Source organism: Saimiri boliviensis, chromosome 9 (assembly GCF_048565385.1).
Source record: "Saimiri boliviensis isolate mSaiBol1 chromosome 9, mSaiBol1.pri, whole genome shotgun sequence".
Classification (NCBI taxonomy): Eukaryota; Metazoa; Chordata; class Mammalia; order Primates; family Cebidae; genus Saimiri; species Saimiri boliviensis.
In genome coordinates this window covers 127,313,405-127,332,638 of record NC_133457.1, presented here as the reverse complement: position 1 = coordinate 127,332,638, position 19,234 = coordinate 127,313,405, and the positions used below count along the sequence as shown (strand labels likewise).

Sequence of the window (19,234 nt, the reverse complement as noted above, 5' to 3'; positions counted from 1 at the left end):
TCTGAGATTACCCACCCATCAGGGGTCCCAAGCAGCGGCCCAGGGGGATACGGGGTGGAACCTGCAGCACTTCTAGTTGATCTTTCCTAGGCAGCAGGTTGGTTCTCACATGGCTCCTCACCAACTTTAGTCATAAACCTTACCAGGTTTGTCTTCTGCTATTTTGACAACTTCTACAGAGAGAGCGGTGACAGAATAAAAGAAAAGGAAAACACTTTTGACAGTGTGTGAAATAAATAGGCAAAAGTGTGTCTAATTTGGCAAAAGGTGCCTCCTGAGCAGAGATGAACGGTTCCCATGAGGGGTACTCACTGGGTGCTGGGGTGGTGGCTGCAGTTTCCTGCTCAGCCTCCTGCTCCCATGCTGGTGGGGGGCGGTGAGACTTCACAGGCACCTCTACCCCTCCAGCAAGGTTTCTCACCCTGGAGTGGTGGGTGCTCAGGGATGGTCTGCAGTACTGAGACTACCACACCCTCCAACTTCATGGGGCTCCCAGTGTGTCCCTCAAGACCTCCACTGGCTCAAGAGACTGCCGGGCTGTGGCCAGCTCTCATACAATCAGCTCAAGTAGACAGCTCAGCAAAACTCTCAAACGAGTTGCTGGGAGGGTCTCCTTGGAGCTCAGGAAAGTCACTGCGTCCACATGGTGGGCAGGGCACAGACTGTGCTGCTGTACACACATCCCTGCATGGCTTTATTCCGATCCAAAATAACCATCCATTCTTCCCCCACTTCATACACCTGCCTTGTCAGGGCTGCTCTATGGCTGCCCATGGGGTGGCACATGGCACAAGCTGGGTGCTCCACAGAGGCATTCACATTCATGTGGCACATCAGGCATTTGTGGCCCCTCTTGGCAGCTCTTGTGTGGCCATGTGATCTTCAGCTGGGTGAGTGAAGACCAGGAGCTGATGGGGGTTTGGGCCTCGCTGGGCTCAGAGAGGGCCAGGTGGAAGTAGCGCAGCGGGCAGGCTGTTGTGGTCACCCAGCCATGTGTCATGATGCCTCTGGGGCATCCAAGTGCAGACCCAGAAGGTACTAGAGCCAGGGAAGAAACGAAGAGAAGACTCCTGGGAAAAACTTCAGTTTGCATATGACTGGTCATGTGGGAAAAGGCAAGACAGAGTGACTTAGACCTTCTAGAAATGCAACATAAGCCGGGGGGAGGGTAGTTTCAAAGGAGATATTGGCTAAGCTGACAGCAGGGGGGCCCCACGCATGGTACCAAGGAGAGACCAGAGACGGAAGAGTCCCCCTCCTACCCACGCGCTCCCAGAAGGATGCACGATGGAGCTGACCAGGAACGGAGACAATGTCCTCCCCACAGACCACAGGACCAACTCACAGTCAGAGTGGACTTTTATTAGGAAATCACCCTGCAAACACACCACGGAGTGCTGTGGGTTCAACGCGTTTCCTGAGGACGGAGGGTCACAGTATTGGAGCTGTCCGAGGGAGGGATGGTAGCGCAGCCTGTGAGCCTGACGGCCGCTCAAGGCTGCCTGCGGCCAGCACTCCCTCAGCACAGGACTCCATCGCAAGAGCCGACACACAAACGCAACACGAAACACGCCCGAGCACACACATCTGCGCTACACTGAATAATCATAAATACAGAATTCCACTTGCTGTTATCTGTGCCTGAAACAAAAGGAACCCAAAAGGGAAAAAGAAAACAGAAATGTCTTTCTCTCCATTGGACCGAGGGAAAAAAACCCCCAAATTATCAAAATTACTCAGTTACAAAATACTTTTTTAAAAAATTCCCTTATTAAAAGAATAAATAACAAAATATATAAAAAATAACTTGGTTGCATCAAAATTATAACTAGGAGTTATACCAAGATTTTTTTGTGGCCTATATTACAGTCGAATAGTTATTTTTGCTTTGAATTCACTTTTTCCCCTCTGATGGTGTCCTGGTGTGGGGTCTAGCAGAAATAGTATAAAATTAATAAATAAAAATGTTAAATAAATAGCAAACGTTAACATAAGAGGTTGTGAATATAAATACTTACATCTTGACAAAATTAAATAATTTACAGAATAATTAAACTAACTACTTTTTAATTTTTTCCAGGAAGTGCAATCTCTCTACTTTTAAATACTAACTTGGAATTGCAGTCACAATGGACTTGGATTCTATTTACACAGTAAGAACATTGTGTTTTTAACACATTAAATTAAAATTTACCCTTTTTCCACATATTGAATGGATCTAAAAGAAGTGAAACCTTGGTGGTCTCCTGTTAGCAATTTACCCTCTGACCCTGGTGATGTCATCTCCCCGCCTCCGTCACCATGGATGCAGAGGTCAAGCTTGGCCACGGCCCGGATAACATGGCAGAGATAGGTCAGGGGCCTGGGTGGACGCACAGAAGCCAGAGTGGTCCCTGGACTTGGGAGCCCAGACCCAGGGTCTAAAGGCTGCAGCCCCAAGAGGGAGCTGTGACCCAAGGCCACACACATCTGCACAGCCTCAGTGTGCCGGCTGCCCCCAGGCATCAGGCTGATTTTCAGGAGTCTCCCAGGCTAAAATTCCTTGACTTGACAGTGGCTACGATGCTTGCCAGCTGTCTGGAGTGTCCTCTGGGAGGCCTATTCCTAACTTTCCCTCAGGGACAGAGCTTTATTCCACCCTTAACACAAAACCGAATTAAACGAAAACAGAAAACACACTTGCTTCAGGGGCCTCACTGAGCACAGACACGCTGCCCCGGGCACATCCTCCAGGCCAAGATGCCACTCGAACCACCCGCCCACCACGCTCACGGCTACCCTCCCAGCCTCGACAGACAAAGGAATACTGTGGTTGCAAACTCCAAAACTTCCCTGAGAACCTTGTCCATGAGCTTCCACTGGAGACTTTGAGCTGCTCTTCAGATTGTGTTCAGAAAACAAAAATAAATCACTTTGTAATTCTTCAGTGCCCCTATGCACATGGATGGGGCTGCCGTGGCCCCAAGCCTGGAGGGAGCATCGTGGGAGAAGCCAATTTCCAGGCATCCCTTTGGATAAACCCGCCCGAGGCCACACCAGGCCACGAATGGGAAGTCACTGTGAGTTGGGGATCCCCACGGTACGGGGTGGGGCGGGGGAGGTAAACGGTGTGGAGGGCTGGGAAACTCCTGGGTACCACTTGGCCTAGACCTGGATGCCCCTCACAGCCTGCCTGATGCTCTCCAGGAGGTCCTTGTTCTCCGGGTTCTGGTAGCACTCCTGGTTGGAGTACATGTCGGTGAGGGTGCTCACGTAGGCATCGAAATTCTGTTCACAGATTGGCTCCTAGAGAACAGAACCAGGTTAGCAAGCCCCATCCATTCAGAGGGCCCCACCCCACAGAAGCTGATGTGAGAGCATCAAACCCATGTCCCCACGTGACCCGAACGAGCCCATACCAGCTAGAGACAGCGCTGGCTGCACTGTCCTCATGCTGAAACAACCACGAGTGTGGCTCTCTGCAGCCAACCCAGCAGGAGCCTCTCTGCTGATGGAATCGCCGTTTTGCTTTGGATTCATCAGCTACTCAGGAGGGCTAAAGCCACCACAGCCAACATCCTGCCCGGGCCATTCGGGGTGGAGAGAATCTCCTAGGGCAGGACCCAGAGGCAGAGGGGTGGGAGACACCCTGCCCTATTGCTTTCTGAAGAGACCCTGGGGGGCAGCCGAGGTGGCCGCAGGGCCGTGTGCTGCCTACCATATGCGGAAGGCGGATATTGGCGAGACTTTGGATGAGGGCCTGGCTCAGGCCGGACAGCTCCAGAAACAGGGCTTCATTCTGCTCCTCGATGAGCTTGTTCTCCTCCTCGATGTTCTTCAGGTTCTTCTCCATGGAGGAGATCTGTGCCAGAGACAGATTCGAAGTGCCACCCATCCTTGGCCCCCCATCCTCCTGCAGGTTCTCTCTGGGCTGCCTCTCACAACCCTCCGGGGGAATGCAGAACCCTGGGGTGGGGGAAGAGGCAGGGCCTCTGCCTTCCTGCAGGGCATCCTGCCACAGGTGAGGGACTGGCAGAGGAGAGAAAGGCAAGGGCCCTCTGGAGACACGGCCTGGCTCCAGGGAGGCCAGGAAGGGGATGCGGGGACTGTGCCAGGGACTGCCGTGGCACGTCTCTCTGCCGTGTCTGTCCTGAGGGCATGGGGCGGGAGCACGGACTTCACAGCAACTATCTCAGTCTCAGACACCGCCTGCTGTGGCCCTCGTGTCACCATGCTTCCTGCTGCTATCTGTGAAGTGGGAATCACTCCACCCACCTCGTGGGGTGTCAAATTGCCTTTGGGTCTTTCCCTCACCAGAAAGACCAACAAAGAGCTCCTCGGAGCCTCCCAAGCACACCTTCCCCAGGCCAACTACAGGCAAGTCTTCTCACTTCCCCACCATGGTGGGGAACCTGCCCTGAACCCTTTGGCATCCAGGGATAGCCCCCAGGCTGACTGTGTATCTGCAGGGAGCCATGGATGTGGAGGCTAGGCTCACAGGAAGACAGTGTGTGTGACACTCGAGGCAGGAGTGGTGGCCTCCTTCCTGGGAGGCTGTGGATGGGGCCAAGCCCGCTTCTTCTGCCACCTGGTGACGAGCATGTGGCTTTGAAAGGGTTGCATGGGGGATAGGGACCTGCCTTCACTTTGCCTTTGCCCTTCCGCAGAGGGTACCGCTCGCCAAACTCCCTCAAAGGCACAGGCACTTCTGAGTCCTTCCAAACGGATGCTAGTAAAAGGTAATCATCTGTCTTTAAAAAGACTGGTTTGGCAAATAAAGAGAAATCCGAGGTGCTATCCCGAGGGCACAGACACTGATGAGGGCCCTGAGGACTTTAAGAAGGGGCACAAGCTGGGGCACCCACACCACACTCTGCGTCTCCAGAGACACCATGAGGGGACGGGGACAGCCCCACCGGGAGAGCCACCCCTCCTTCCCTGCTGTCACTGCCTGTGAACCCCGGGGGAGGTGGCATCACCATGTGCATGACACAAAAATCCTTCCTGATCCCCATGGGGTGAGGCTATTTTTACACAGCCTCTTGAGTAACAAGCGGTCAGCGTGGGCCTGTTTGCCAGTAGAAACAAGACACGTGGGGCTGGAATGTGTCACGCATCTTCTGCAGCCTGCTGGAGGCCGCCATCTTCCCATCTGACCCTGCCCAGGGGGCTCTGCCCAAATTCCCTGGGGGGACTGGTCCACACAGTGATGTGCGCCCACGCCCCCAGCGCTGCTGCAGACCCCACTCAGCAGCCACGGGCGAGGCAGGCTCTTATTTTCAAAATAAGATCTTTACTGCTTTTTTTTTGTTTCTGAGTACAAATGCTCATTTCAGGGAAACCACGAAATATGACACAAACATTTAAAGTAATTGGTAATCCTATTCCTCAGCAACAGCAGCTCTCATTGACACCCTTACTCTGGATCGGGTGCATACGCAAAGTGTTTTCCTTATAGAAACGCGTTCCCTGTACAGTAACCGCCTGGAGTAGAATCTGATTCTTAACTCCGTCTTACAGAGGAAGTGACTGAGGAAGAGGCCAAAAGCTTTGCCAGGCCACTCAGCTAGCATGAGGCTGTGCTGGAGGAAACCTGGCTCCGGAGGCCAGGCTGAGGCACCAGCTCATGGACGGCTGGCACTCACAAGACAGGTAAGCCTAACGGGTCCCCTGGCCTTTACAGACTACTCATTCTGACGAGAGTGAGAGCAACGGTGCCGCTCATCTTAACGGGCCTACCAAAACCAACAGTATTATTACCACCACCGAGCCCACAGCCCCACCAGGACAATCAGCCCCGGCAGCAGCACAAGACACCGCAGCGCGCGCAGCCGGCAAGTCCTAAGTGTGCCTGTGTGCCAGGCCCTGCACTGCCCGTTGGCGCGGCCCTGACTCAACCTTGATAAGTGCCGACGGGTGCCTCGCTGTCCCCAGGATGAACGTTGGGGTTGGGAGGGCAAAGAGCCCAGGAGCGGGAGCAGCGCCACCCACCTGGGACTGCAGCTGCACCATGGCGGCCTCCATCTCCGAGTTGGACTCGTTCAGGTCTCGGATCTCCTGGTTCAGCTGCTTGATCTCCTCATCGTTCTCCAACACTGACCCAGAGAGAAACTCAGTTGTGGCTCTGGGCCTCAGGCCTGAGCCAGAGCGGTGTGGGGAAGCCTGATTTCCAGATGGAACTGAAGCCCCGTGTGCAGCAGAGGTGCCCTCTCCTGGCCTTCTGGCCTCATCTGTCGCCGGGGCCCAGACACCACGCTACACGCTGGAGAAGTCTGTCTCAACAATTATGAGATGAGTGTTTATGGTTTGCCTCCTGAGCTGGATGGCAGGTGGAAAGCCTTAAATCTCTTTGGGAGGTATTAATTGCTAAATTAAAGATGGAAGTTTGTTCAGGCGATGCTGAATTTTCTCCCTTAAGTGGGAATGAGTCACACCTCTCCACAAATGCACAGCCCATAGGCTCCATTGGACTCTGATCGCAGTGGTCACCAAAGCCGCATGTTAGTGCAGTCATGACCTCTCAAGGGCCAAGGGCCCCAGACACAGGTGTCAAGAGCTTCAGAGCCAAGGTCCAAAATGCTCTCAGCTCAGGTCAAGGGATCTGCCTCAGCCATGACTCATTCCAGGAGGGGCTTCATCTCTCTACCTCCTTCCCACCAGCACAAAGGAGCATAGCTCTCACTCACCCGGCACCCAGTCATGAGCAGGGAAATCCAGGAAGCCATCCTTACCATCGCTAGTCTTGAACTTTGGGGTGAGGACCTCATCCCCTGACAGTTTTCCCTTCTTTCCAGCAAATGTTGCTCTGGGACAGCCTGACAAACTGGAAGCAGAGGTCACATATCATTCACCAGTGTAGGGTCACACACCAGAGCCAGTCCAGGGTCACCTACCAGGGCCAGACGAGGGTCACACACCATCATCAATCCCGGGGTCACATACTATGGTTAATAGAAGGCATGTTCCACCTCACCTAGGTCACCTGGAGGGCGTCCCTATGGCCAAACTGTGTTCTATGGGGGAAAAGAAGCTGCATCTAGGCAGGGCAGAGGCTGGGAAGGAGACGCTACAGAGCTCACCTCATCTGGCACAGCCCTAGCTGACCCCGCCTGATACTCTGAGCACAGCTCCCTCTGGGGTCTGAGGTCCACAGGACCCTCTTGCCAGCACTTTGCAGCCCTGACCTCCCAGGGGAGCCTGTCCCAGCTGGCTCTGCCCCTGAGCTACCCTCAGGATGTGGTGGTAACGACATTCACCGATCACTCCTTGATACAGATGCTCAAGCAGAAAAGTGTGTCAAATGTGTCGGTTCTCAGGCGTGATTTCATTTATGAAGTGATTGTAACCCCACTGTGAGTAAAGGTTGGGGCGAGGTGGAAGGTCCTTAGGAAGCCCGGAGTGAGTCTCCTCTGCCCGCCCACCCCGGCTGCAGCAGCTTCCTTCAGTGGCCTTCCTGCCAGCTGCCCACAACAGACCTAGTCTCTCCTCTGCCTCCTGCCAGGGCCCATCACTCACAGTGAAAGCTGAGTCCTTGCCAGCTGGCAGCCCGATAAGCCCGGCTCAGAGCTCCCTACCTCATCTCCTTTTGCCCCCTCTCCCTGGCTGCAGCCCCCCAGCTCCTCCAGCCTTGTCACGGGGGCCAGACTGTTCCCAGCTCCAGCCACCTGACTGAGGGCTTGTGCCCCAGACACCTCAGGCCCAGCTGCTACCTCCTGTCCTCTTGCCTGCTCCAGTTTTGCCCAGAGAAGGCACCACCATTCACCACACTAAGTATTTTACTTATTTATTTGTTTGGAGAAGGGCTAGTTGTCCTTTTTGTCTCTGCTCTCTCTCCAGGGCTAGGTATGTGGTATAAACGCTTTTGCTGAATGAATGAGTTATTTAATCTTGTAGGTAGAGAAAGGAAGAGAGAAGGGAGGGGAGGGGAAGAAAAAGAAGAGAGAAAGAGGGAAGGAAAGGGGAAGGTGAGGTGGGAGGGGAGAGGGAGAGGAAGACGGGGAGGGAGGAAGGGGGGAAGGAAAGGAGGGGCGGGTGGAGGGAAGGGAGGGGAGGGGTAGGAGAAGGGAGGGAAGGGGAGGGGAGGGAAGGGGTAGGAGGCGGGTCAGAGGGGGAGGGATGGGGAGAAGAGAGAAAGGGAAGCAGGGGAGGGGAGGGGAAGGGGAAGGGAGGGAGAAGGGAGGAGGGGAGGGGAGGGACAGGGGAGGGAACGAAGAGTCAGCACTGGCCCTCGGCCCAGACACAGGGTTTCTGATGGGACCAGGCGCTTCTCACCACAGGGCACAGACAGGAAGTCAGGGTGGTGAAGCAAGGTCTCTCAGCATGGGGCAGGTGTTGGTGGGCAGGTGAGACTTGGTAGACTGCCAGAGAGTAAAGGGTCACAAGCTCCCTTGCAAAGCAGGCAGGGGTCTCTGCCCAGAGTTCAAAGAAGAGGTATGAATGGCAGGGCATAAGGTATAGGAAAACTTTTCCTGAGAAGTCGTCAGCCTGGTAAGAGAACATGTCAGACCCAGGGCTGTGCTCACGTGTGGCCTCTGTGTCCAGCCTAACACCCAGCCTGGAGGGACTCCATCAGGATGTGGAAGCGTGGCTCATGACGGGAGACACATGGAGAAGACACTGCCGACACCCTCACCTGGCACCAACGGACCCGCTGGCCTGCCCCAGGTACGACCCATGAGGCCTTGCCTTTCCCTCAAGAAACCTGGGTCACACTGAGCCCTGGTCTGGCCCTCCCTCAGGAGCTTCAGCCCCAGCCCCCAGGCAAGGGTCCCCTCTGAGAGCACCAAGGGGCAGGGGGTGCAGGCACAGTTACCTCCGGTGGGTGAGGAAACTCCCATTGGCGTGGCCAGAGCCATCACAGCCCGGGGTGGGGCAGGTTGGGCCTTCGTTCTTCAGGGACTTCCAGGAGAATGATGAGCCATTGAGGGAACCTTCCTTCTGCCTCCGGGCGGCCAGTGGGCAGCCGGACGCACTCCTGTGAGAGGCGTATTTTCCGCTGATGTGACCAAGCCCCACACAGCCTGGAACTGGGCACCTGGGCACAGAAAGGCCAGGATGAGTACAGGAGCGCCAGGGTTGGGAGGAGAAGCCTGGAGACCCTCGCAAGCCAGACACAAGGGAGCCCAACATCACACATTAAAGGACTTCCGAGTAAGGCAGGGAGGGCAGCTGAGGTCCTGGAGCCTCAGGGAAGAACCCGGCCCTTAGTACGAAGGCCACGGGGCCATGCTCCCTCTTCTGCTTTGGCCTCACAGCCCCTGCATGGCTGGAGTCTCCACGGCCGCCTTCTTTCCCTGCCCCCCAGCAGCTGTGACCTTGGGCCTGCGGGCTGCCCTCAGGCTCACTCCAAGCCTTGCTGCTGGAGTCACTTCCATGTCACTCAGCAACGTGGAGCCATGTTGTCAGCTGAGATCACCCAGAGGCCACTCCCCAGGAGCGTGCATCAAGCATAGACCTGGGGGAATATGGATCACAAGAGAACAAGGTACCCTAAGCGGGAGCTCAGGTACAGCAGGGGCCTGTCACCACACAGCCTCGCAGCCTGAGGCCAGTGCAATCGGGTGATGCCCATAGATGTTGCAGCTTTGCCACAACTGAGATCTATGTTCTAGAAGGAAGCACACAGACCTCATGTCGGGGAGACTCTGCTAGGGGATCCCACAGTCACTCCTGCCTGAGGCTGGCCTTGAACAGTGTTTTCCTTTCCCTTTTTCTGGGTGTTCCAGGAGAGGGACAGAGGCCCTTATGAAAATAACAAAAATTCAGACCGGCAAACGCCCTGGGCACAGTGTGAGCCAGAGACAGACAAAACAATGCGATGGCCCAGGGACACGACCTCTCAGTGTCTGTCCCCGCTGCCTCAGGGAGGGACCTGGACCAAGATTTGGGAATCTGAGGGGCCAGGTCATCCAGGAACCCACGCCAGACCCAGGACAAGATCTTCAATCTGCAAAGTTCACTCTTCTCTCTCCAGCAAATGAAACTCACCCAAATTACCGTTTGTCACACACTCACTGTGTGCTAAAGACCTGGCGACGCAGGACCCAGGAGAGGACACCTCTGCTCCCTTTAGCAGGAGCTCCGTGGCGATCAGGGAAGTCAGGGTCAGTGCAGGAAGCGCTCAGAAGGACGGCGGTGGGGGGTGGGGGGGGCGGGGGCGGGGGCCGCAGCAGGGCTGAGATGGGGGCATGGGCTGTGCTGCCCAGGGGGAGGTCGGCAAGGCCAGGACAGGGACGGCAGCTTCCGACTCCCTGCCTCCACACTCCGGCCTCCTCTCCAAAGCTGCCATTTCGGATCCTTCCCAGCCGCCTTGGCCAGGGCCCTGCTTTCTCTCTCTCCACCGGCCCCTCTTGGTTCTTTTCCTTTTGCGCCTCATCCCACCCACCCAGCCCTCAGAAACGTAGAAGACATTCCCTGAGCCGGTGCAAGGTCATCTCATCCCCGTCCAGAGCAGAGGCACTGCCAGGGGCCCCTGTGGGGGCTTTGGCAAGTCCACATTCAATGTCCAGTCCCCCTCAGACGGGGGTGTCCCCCTCAGACGGGGGCGCCTCCCAGCCATGGGGCCCTGGGGGCACCTGGGCCAGGCACAGCTGAGCTTGGGGTGAGGGCCTGGGCTGCGAAGAGGAACTGGCCAAATGGGAGGTGGCTCTTCAGTCACTCCACACAGTCGGATCTGAATTATTACGATCATTTTTTGAGACAGAGTCTCGCTCTTGTCCCCAGGTTGGAGGGCAATGGCACCATCTTGGCTCACTGCAACCTCTGCCTCCCGGCTTCAAGCGATTCTCCTGCCTCAGCCTCTCAAGTAGCTGGTATTACAGGCACCCACCACCACGCCCGGCTAATTTTTATATTTTCAGTAGAGATAGGGTTTCCCCATGTTGACCGGGCTGGTCTGAAACTCCTGACTTCAGGAGTCAGGAGCCTGTGGGCCTCCCACAGTGCTGGGATTACAGGCGTGAGCCACCGTGCCCGGCCTGAATCAGAATTATTTTTGCTCCTTTTCTTGCAAAACACTACTCCCCTTCATCAAGAGAAACTGTTGCTATTCCCTTGAGTCGCATACATGGAAGGTATTTCAGATTTCAGCTATGTTCTCCTTCTCACAACACGTGGTGTGAAACTTTCAAGTTGTCAGGGACATCACGTTGAGACATGCTGGGGTGGGCAGGCGGCGGGCACTGAGCTGGTGTGGCCTCTGTGCTTCTCGGTGGAGCTAGTGTTTCCTAACACGTGCTGGGCTGCAGAAGCCATGTGTGCCAGTGACATGAGAAGCATGGCCAGGACCAGGAACCAGAGCTGCATTTCATTTGTTGGGTGTCTGTGTGGCCAGGGGCAGCGTGGGCTCCCTCCAGGGACAATGGGCAGGGCGGGGGGAGCCTTCATTTCTTGACTCCCATGATGGAACCTCCGAAAGATTTACAACCAGTTATAAAGCTGTGGCAAAAGGATTTACCACAAAGTGCCTGATGTGACTTAATTTTGAATAGTGCAGGCGTGAGATGTCATAAAAGAGAACTCTTGCTCCACCAGGCTCTCCAAATCGCAGCTCACGCATGCTGACAAAATCCCATCCCTCAGCATGACCTGACACATCTATTAAAGTTTCTGCTTTGATATGCATCTGTTTAAAGACGCTAGGCAATTATAAATGCAGTTAAAGTTCACGGCTGGGGGTATGGAAACCCTGTAAAATGGACATGGCAAGTGGGCAGGTTCCCTCTGCCATGGAACCACCAGGAACTTCATCTCTCCTGCAAATGCTGAAGCGTTTCTGAAAGTCACAGTCTCCACTTGACTGCAGAACTCTTCTGGTTTTTTTTTTTTTTAAAGCTAAGTTGACAGCACATTAGAAAGGAAGACCATTTATTTTTCCTAGTTAATTTGAAAAATGCTGATCTTGATTTTAATCATTTGCAAATGCAGCACAATTCACTTATAATATCCCTGCCAGCAGGATCCTTGCCAAATCCATAAAGGTGCTGCACTTATGTAATCATAGGCAAATTCCTGGATTCTCAGGGGCAAAATGCTTTTTACGCACCTCAGCATTTAGCATGCAGCCTTCATAGTACTAACAACTACACATTTTGCATTGTTAATTTAGCATTCATTACAGTATTATTGTGAAAAATTAAATAACTAAACAAGCCACAGCCTATCATACCAAACAGCTGGTGGGGCCATCCCCTTCTGAAGGATGTGATGTTGGCCCATCAGGCTCCTCCAGTGTGGCACAGCAGGTGCTTGGGCCCAGCTGGAGCAAGCTACCAGGAGGAGTGACCCACTCTCAGGCCAAGTTGCCCCTCTCCAGGGGTGAGGTCTGGCTGCTCTTGGCCCAGCAGGTAACACAATCAGGGCAACCTGCTTCCTGTGGGCATGGTGGGGCCCCGTCCCCACCAAGCCAGCCCCAAGGCCCTGGGCAACAAGGTACCCAGAGCCATCATTTCCAATGCTCACCTGCTGGGGAACTCACTGCCCATTTTGACAGATGTCAACGCTGAAAGTACCTCTGTCCCGGGCAGACTGGCCAGGGTCACCCAGTTCAAGTCTGTGGCCAAGCATTGCCCCCACCTACAAGTGGGCAGTGCAGGGAACCAGTTCCCTACTGGGAGAATAAGCTTGCAAGGACACAAATCCCCACCGAGTAGGGTAACACGCAGAGTCAGGGCTCAGGGTTCACCTGTCAGCCCCTGCCTTGCCCCAGTAAGAAGAGCAACAGAGGAGAGTCGTTTTGCCTCAAGAACTTGGGTCACTTAAGGCCAAAGACGTCTCCTTTCCTTCACCCAACAGTGTCTGGCTCCCAGTTTAGATCCTCCCAGGCTCTCTCAATCTACCAGCTCTCTGCATGGGTGTGTGGCTGGACGGACACATGGGGTTCAAAGCTTTCACATCTTTCTAAGCACCCTCTGCTCCTTGACTCCTGCATCTTACCTTTCCTGTCAGACCAAAGTCTGCAGGCTGGAAGGCCCTGGGGCCACCCTGAGGCCCTGGGTCCCACTCCCAGGTGGTCCTAAGACACAGGTAGCAGGGTGCTCTGCTTCTCCCAGCCCCATCAAATACTTCAGACCTGAGAAGCCCGGAGGACCTGCCACCCATGCCTTCCAGACAACATCCAGTGTCAGGTCTGACTGTGCCATAAACGGCATGGTAATCTCTGTGACCTGAACGACAGCCCCGGCGAGTTCCTGGAAGAAGCAGTCGACCCCTGCGGAGCCTAACTAACCAGGGACATGCACTACTGTTTCTTCTTCTGGCCTCAACTGACGAGGCCATTGGAGTCTGTAACCGACCTCAGTCAACCTCATGACTCCACACCCTACGATGCCCTGCCAGCGCGCAAAATAACGCCAACTGTAACTCCCGCAACTTTCCACTGCCCACCCCAAACCTATAAAACCAGCTCCTATCCCGCCACCCTTCGCTGGCTCCATTTTCGTCCTCAGCCCGCCCACACCCGGGTGAACAAACAGCCATGTTGCTCGCACAAAGCCTGTTTGGGGGGGGGTCTCTTCATTCAGAGTGCGCGCGTTTTAACATCCGGGGCTCACATCTTCGTCGGTACCAATGTGCAGGGTATAAGGGCTTCCATAAGAACGAATGTTGGCATTGATCAGTTTGGCGACCCGTCGTATTAAAGAAAAGGGAATCCAGTAGGAGGATTTTTTACATTATAAAACACAGGAAAATCCCAATTCTGCAAAGCAACGAAAGAGCCAGCATGGCCCAACCTACTTCATCAGCTCGGGGTCCTCCTTGTCGTCCTTGGTGGGCGCCACCTTGACTCCACTTTTCTTTGCACGAGGACAGCCAGACAAGCTGATTTTGAAAGAGAAAAAAAGGCCGCCTTAGTGCTAGAGCAGCAGCTTCTCACACGGGTCATCTCAGCCTCTCCCCTCAAGCTCTGTGACCCCAGGTGGGGGCGAGGGGGTGAGGGCCACTGACAGATCAATTGTAAGGAGCAGAATCCACAGGCACAAAGCCTTCACACAAGGCAGAAGGATCGAGAAGGAGAAGCATTACCATGAGCTCCTTACCATGAGCTCCTTTGTCATTTTATCTTACTGCGGAGGACAATCTAATCAGGTTCTGGAAACAGCAACAATTCAGATTAAAGAGATGAAAATGGACTCTAGCTGTCAGCAACATTAATGTCTTCTTATCTTCATCTAAGGAAAAGATTCCCTACCCACCCCTGAGGCCAGGACCTGAGGGTGTGGCAGGCTTACCTCCGGTGTGAAGCGTAGTTCCCTGTGATATGGCCAGAGCCGTCACAGCCAGGCGTGGGGCACCTGCAGAAGAACGCAGAACTGGAACCAGAGCCCATGAAGCTGTTTAGCCCCGGCCCAGAGCCCTGCGACCCCCAGAGGAAAGCCTTCTGGGCTCAGCCCTTGAGTGGGCCCATCCACATTTCCTTGTCCACAGAGGAATGTCACCCCTGTTCTCCTCAGCTGCCCACTGCCAGCAACAGGGTGTCTGATGTGATCATCTCAGGGTTTTAGTACTTTGCTCCCCAGTCTCCCCAAGGGAGACCAGGAAGTCTGAGATGCGAGCAGCCAACTGCTGCTCAGGATGGGTTTACACTGAGACACCCAAGCTGGGCACTGGGACAGGCCTACAGGGCGCACTGCCCCCGAAGGACACGATGGGCTCCCAACTTGCACTTCTGTAGGGTCTAGGCTGTACTAAAGGCATTCAGAACATATCTGAGCCATAAGTTTAAGTATGAGCACTCCAGATCCTAAGACCAGTTTGTCTTCTTGGACAGGCTGGGAGCTTGCCCTCACCTAGGGTTGCCCCCACAGGCTGGTAAATGAACAGAGGCTTTCTGAGTACCGCTGCATAGCAGATGGCGCTGGCCATGCCAGGCCTGGCTATTGTGTAGCGTGACCACAGAGTTCACACAGCCAGTGGCTTACAGCAGAGAGTAAGGAGGAGAAACGCAAAACACAAAAGTCCAACTTTATATGCCCAAAAATACTTGATGAATTATCACATAAGGTGGTAAAAAAAATTCCACTTTAATATTACAAGCACGGATGTCATTTTCTTCCAAATGTCCACTGAGGAAAAAGATGTGAGTTCCTGCTGGCATTACAGAGTAGGAGAGAAGGCTTGATTCTGCAGGCAGACCCTAACCCCCATCAGGCCTGCTGTCTGTGCCGCCTCTCACGGGCATCCTGACCCTGCGAGAGCCAGACAGAAGTTCAGTCCTTGTGTCCAGATCACCTGCTACTCGTGGGCACTTTGCTGCGGTGCTCAGACCCCAGGGAGGACATCCCACTTTCTGTACTGACGGCCCTTCCTCACCAGTCTTCCACCAGAACACATGACATCTGGCCACTGGGCAGGACATCTCGCTCGGAGGAAGACAAAGCTGGGCACTGCCTGGAGCCCAAAAGGCTACGACGGCACAGCAGGGCTGGCCCCACCTCTTGCAACCTTGTCTTCGACCCCTAGGAGTTTTCTTGGGGTTCCTCCTGGGGAGACTCAAATTCCTTCATCCTCGCCCCGTGGGCCACGCATTGGATACTTTGCTGTACAGCCCAGAGAACTGAAGGTGGCCTGCCTCTCCTTCCTGAGTTTGCAGCTGTTCAAGTGGCCACTTGGGGCTCCAACTCCTTGTGTCAGTGGCAGGAAAGCAGCAGGTAGAGCTCACGGTCAGCGTGGTGGGCAAGTGGCCACTCAGGTGGCGAGGGTGACAGACCCACAGTGGCTCCAGGCCTCGAGGGGGATAATAGCAGCAGAGCAGATACTCTTGATGGCATCTGTGAGCAAGTCTCAGGTGAGGGTGTAACTCCCTGGGGCCGGCACGTGCTAACACACGGGAGGCCACACTGCATTTCTCACTGAGGCCTGATTCAATGGCTTTTCTCAAGTCGTGTCCAGGAGAGGAAAGTGCTCACATAGTCAGAGGAGCAGGCGTCCCTTCTGCAGGCCCCTGTGGCCCTGTGGACCCCCAAGGTCAGCTGCAGGAGTCTGGAGCCACCTTCACCACTCCCACCCCCTGCTTCTGAGTGCCCCACCTGAGCAGAAAGGAGCGCCATGTCTGAGGAGCACCTCTGCCTTGGCGATACACAGCAGGTATCACCTCTCTAAGCCCTACCCCTGTACTAGGGACAGGCCTCCTCACCCTGCACAGAGCCTGTCATGGCCACGGCCTGGCAGGCATGTGGCTGCAACTCAACTCCCAGAGCAAGACGAGCTGATCGGCCTGAGGGCGCCATGCCCTCTTAGCCCTGTGCCTAGAGTCTTTGACTTGGAATTCACTTAAAACACAGAAAACAGATCATCTGACTGTCTCTGCAGCCAGGTGTAGACAGGGGGGTCATGAAAGGAGCCTCGTTTGCCCCAAGGCCACCCTCACCCATGGCTGCCACGATGCTGATCAGGAGGAGCCAGTGCCCGATGCCCCCTCAAACTGGAGGGGTCAGAGAGCAAGGAGGCTGGTACGTCAGGACACGTGGGGGCACTACCACCATCGTCCCAAGCTCATGCAGTGGTCTGAGTGAGGAGAGGAAGTGGCCTCCTGTGGAAAGTCCGCTGAGGGAGAGTGGAGTTTCTGAAGGAGCCTGGGGGCCTTGGCTGGCAGCCCAATCCTTGCTGGTGCTGATGAGTGATTCATTTTCACACATGGGAGACTTTTGATCGTTATTTCTAAAGTGTGGGCTAAAGTTCTTCACAGGCTCTTCGTCTTAAAAGAGCACCAGCTCTCCCAGTTGGCCACGTGTCCAGGCCCGGATGGTGCCAAGCTCCTTCCCATCAGCCCTGAGCATCCACCTCGCAGGACAGAAAGGACACTGTGACATTTGGGGCCACTGAGTGCACGCAGCCACAATTCTCACTCTCAAATTATTCAGGCCCCCAAATGGGAACTAATGGAAACTAATCATAGAAAAGAAAACAGAACTGGAAAAGGAAGAAGGGTTGCAAGAAAGATGGCAAGAGAAGAAGGAACAGGAGAGAGGGCAGTCCCAGAGGCTGCAGGAATGAGTGTTTCATCTCTGGGTTTCCAGGGCTAGACAACGTGGGTGGGGAAAATGAATGAATAAATTAATGTGTGAATCTGCTGTGGTGATCTAAGCCTCAGAAAATGCTTATGTTGAAGCTCTTAACTTCCAGAAAGGAAATCGAGATGGTGCACCCTATCCCCATTTGTGGGAACTGAAGGGGCTGATGACACACTCCTCCTGGCTGCTGGGGCCAGACCAGCCTCCACAGAGGAACGGAGACACGGCTGCTGTTGGGAGGCTCTGGGTTACCTGCAGCTTTCTGTCCGGCTCTGAGCCAGCTAAGGTCCCTAGAAGCCTTGAGCAATTTCATTTCCTCATCTTAGAGGCACCAGTGCCTGGGCTCCTGTCCGGTCCCAGAATGGAATGAGCCAGAGTGTGTTGGCCTGGAATCAGGGCCCCTAACACAGAGGCCTGTGGGAGGGAGGGACACCCCTGGAGAGGGGTGACCTAAGGGGACAAGAATGAGACCCCCTTCCTCCAAGGCCTCAGCTCAATCCCGGTGCCCAAGACGAGCTCCCTATGGCTCAGGGTCACACAGGCTGTGGAGTCACAGCTCAACTGGAGGCATGAAAACCAAAGGCAATAACAGTCCCTGACTCCAGCCGCAAGAGGACACTCATACCTGGAAACCTCTAGGTGCTTGCACCTGGCTGTGCAGGGCTGTCAAGCAGGGCTATCGTGTGCCTGAGGGGCCTGCCCTGCCCACGCATTATGGGCAGGGAGGTGCAGAAGCAGAAACAGGTGGGCCCAGCAAAGGGAAGGTAAGGGCATGGAGGGAGGGTATCAGGGCCAAAGCAGAAGCAGCCGGAGCATCGCAGGAGGAGGGAGGGCAAGGAGCTTTCTCTTCATTATCATTTAGCAAGACACGCACAGCCTGTGGCCTGTCGAGCCACGGCAGGGCTTACATTTCTTGGACGATTCTGGGCTTTTCCCAGATCTCTAGGGCAATGGGAAAGCAGGCCCAGGCAGCCCTGTCGGGGGTCTTCAGGAGAGGCTGGAGGATGGGGAGTGGGGTAAGAGCAGCGCAGGGGCCTGCAGCAGCCCCAGCCCCCAGTGGAGAGGCAAGCGGCAGAGCTCAGAGCAGGGGGACACAGACAGAGCAGCCCCAGCCAAGCAGAATCGGCCCCTCCAAGGCCCTGCCCCTCTGCCCGTCTCAGGAGAGCTGGGGCTAGCTGAGGCTTGGCACCTTGGAGAAGGCGGATTTTGGCAGGAGCTCATGGAAGGAGAGCAAAGCGAGGGTGCCGCCCAAGAGACAGGTCAGGGAGCGCAAACATACTTGAGGTCAGCAGAGTGGGCAGCCATGAGGTTTCTGAGGCTCTTGTCAGCAAGAGGGCAACCAGAGAGGCTGAAAGAGAAGAGATGGGATATTGGGGTAAGCCAAAGAGGGGGAGCAGAGGAGGAGAGGAGGAAGACCCACCACGAAGCACCCAGGCCAGGCCAGACCCGAGCGGGAGACAAACCTGCGGTGGGAGGCATAGTTCCCCGTGATGTGGCCAGTGCCGTCACAGCCAGGGGTGGGACAGCTGGACAAAGGAAAAAGAGCGTCAGACCGGAGAGCGGTGTGCACCCGCAGGCCTGCCCCCTAGGCCGAGCCTGCTCTGGGAGGGCGACTGGGGCCCACTCCTGGCTCACCCACAGGCTCCTCCTCCCCTCCGTCCTTGAGGCACAGCCTGCGCCTCTCAGACTGGAAGTTTCTTCCACACAACTTAACTCAAGAAGAAAAGATAACCAAATTAAAGTCGAGCTGAAAGTTAGGGTGCCTCTGATGCCCACGTGCTGTGCGTGCACATGCACATGCCTAAGAACATGGTGGCAGGAAGCTTCTTCCCTCTTCCAGGCCCTGGAGCAGCAAGGCTGTCCCTGGATCCAGCCATTCCCAGGAGGACAAGCCACAAGTGTGAGGGTACAAGTGAGGTTCCAGGTGGGGAGAAGAGAGACCCCAGAAATGGACGCTGAGCACATGTGAGAGCTGGATCACCTGTGTGGCGGGTGCCGGGCACAGCCTCTGACAATCCCCTAGAGAGGTGGCTGGCAATGAAGGTTGACCAGAAGGTCACTGACATCTGACTCACATCTATCAGCAACTCTGCCTGTTCCAACCCCATGAGGACCAGCTCAGGCACGCAGCATCAGGGCCAGCCAGGCTGACAGAGATGAGTGTGGCAAGTCCTAAGGCAGTACATTCCTGGCCTCAGGCATGAAGCCCAGGACAGAACAAGCCCAGCTGTGGCCTCAGGGGGAGG

General features: G+C 55.2%; 1 protein-coding gene across 6 annotated transcripts in view; it reads right to left on the bottom strand.

Annotated features, from left to right (window-relative positions):
* Positions 1-1,346: 1,346 nt before the first annotated feature.
* Positions 1,347-19,234, bottom strand: part of MYT1 (myelin transcription factor 1) — a 69,401-nt gene continuing 51,513 nt past the window's right edge. For 5 of the 6 annotated variants that reach the window (XM_074406814.1, XM_074406816.1, XM_074406817.1 and 2 more), the window contains 9 exons: positions 18,452-18,514; positions 18,268-18,336; positions 14,208-14,270; positions 13,714-13,797; positions 8,792-9,013; positions 6,711-6,802; positions 5,971-6,074; positions 3,698-3,841; positions 1,347-3,285 (listed from right to left, as the gene is read on the bottom strand). In XM_074406814.1, coding sequence (XP_074262915.1) covers positions 3,145-3,285; positions 3,698-3,841; positions 5,971-6,074; positions 6,711-6,802; positions 8,792-9,013; positions 13,714-13,797; positions 14,208-14,270; positions 18,268-18,336; positions 18,452-18,514 — 982 coding nt within the window. In that variant the 3' untranslated portion in view covers positions 1,347-3,144. The remainder of the gene's footprint in view (positions 3,286-3,697; positions 3,842-5,970; positions 6,075-6,710; positions 6,803-8,791; positions 9,014-13,713; positions 13,798-14,207; positions 14,271-18,267; positions 18,337-18,451; positions 18,515-19,234) is intronic. The other variant, XM_074406815.1, reaches the window with a different exon arrangement.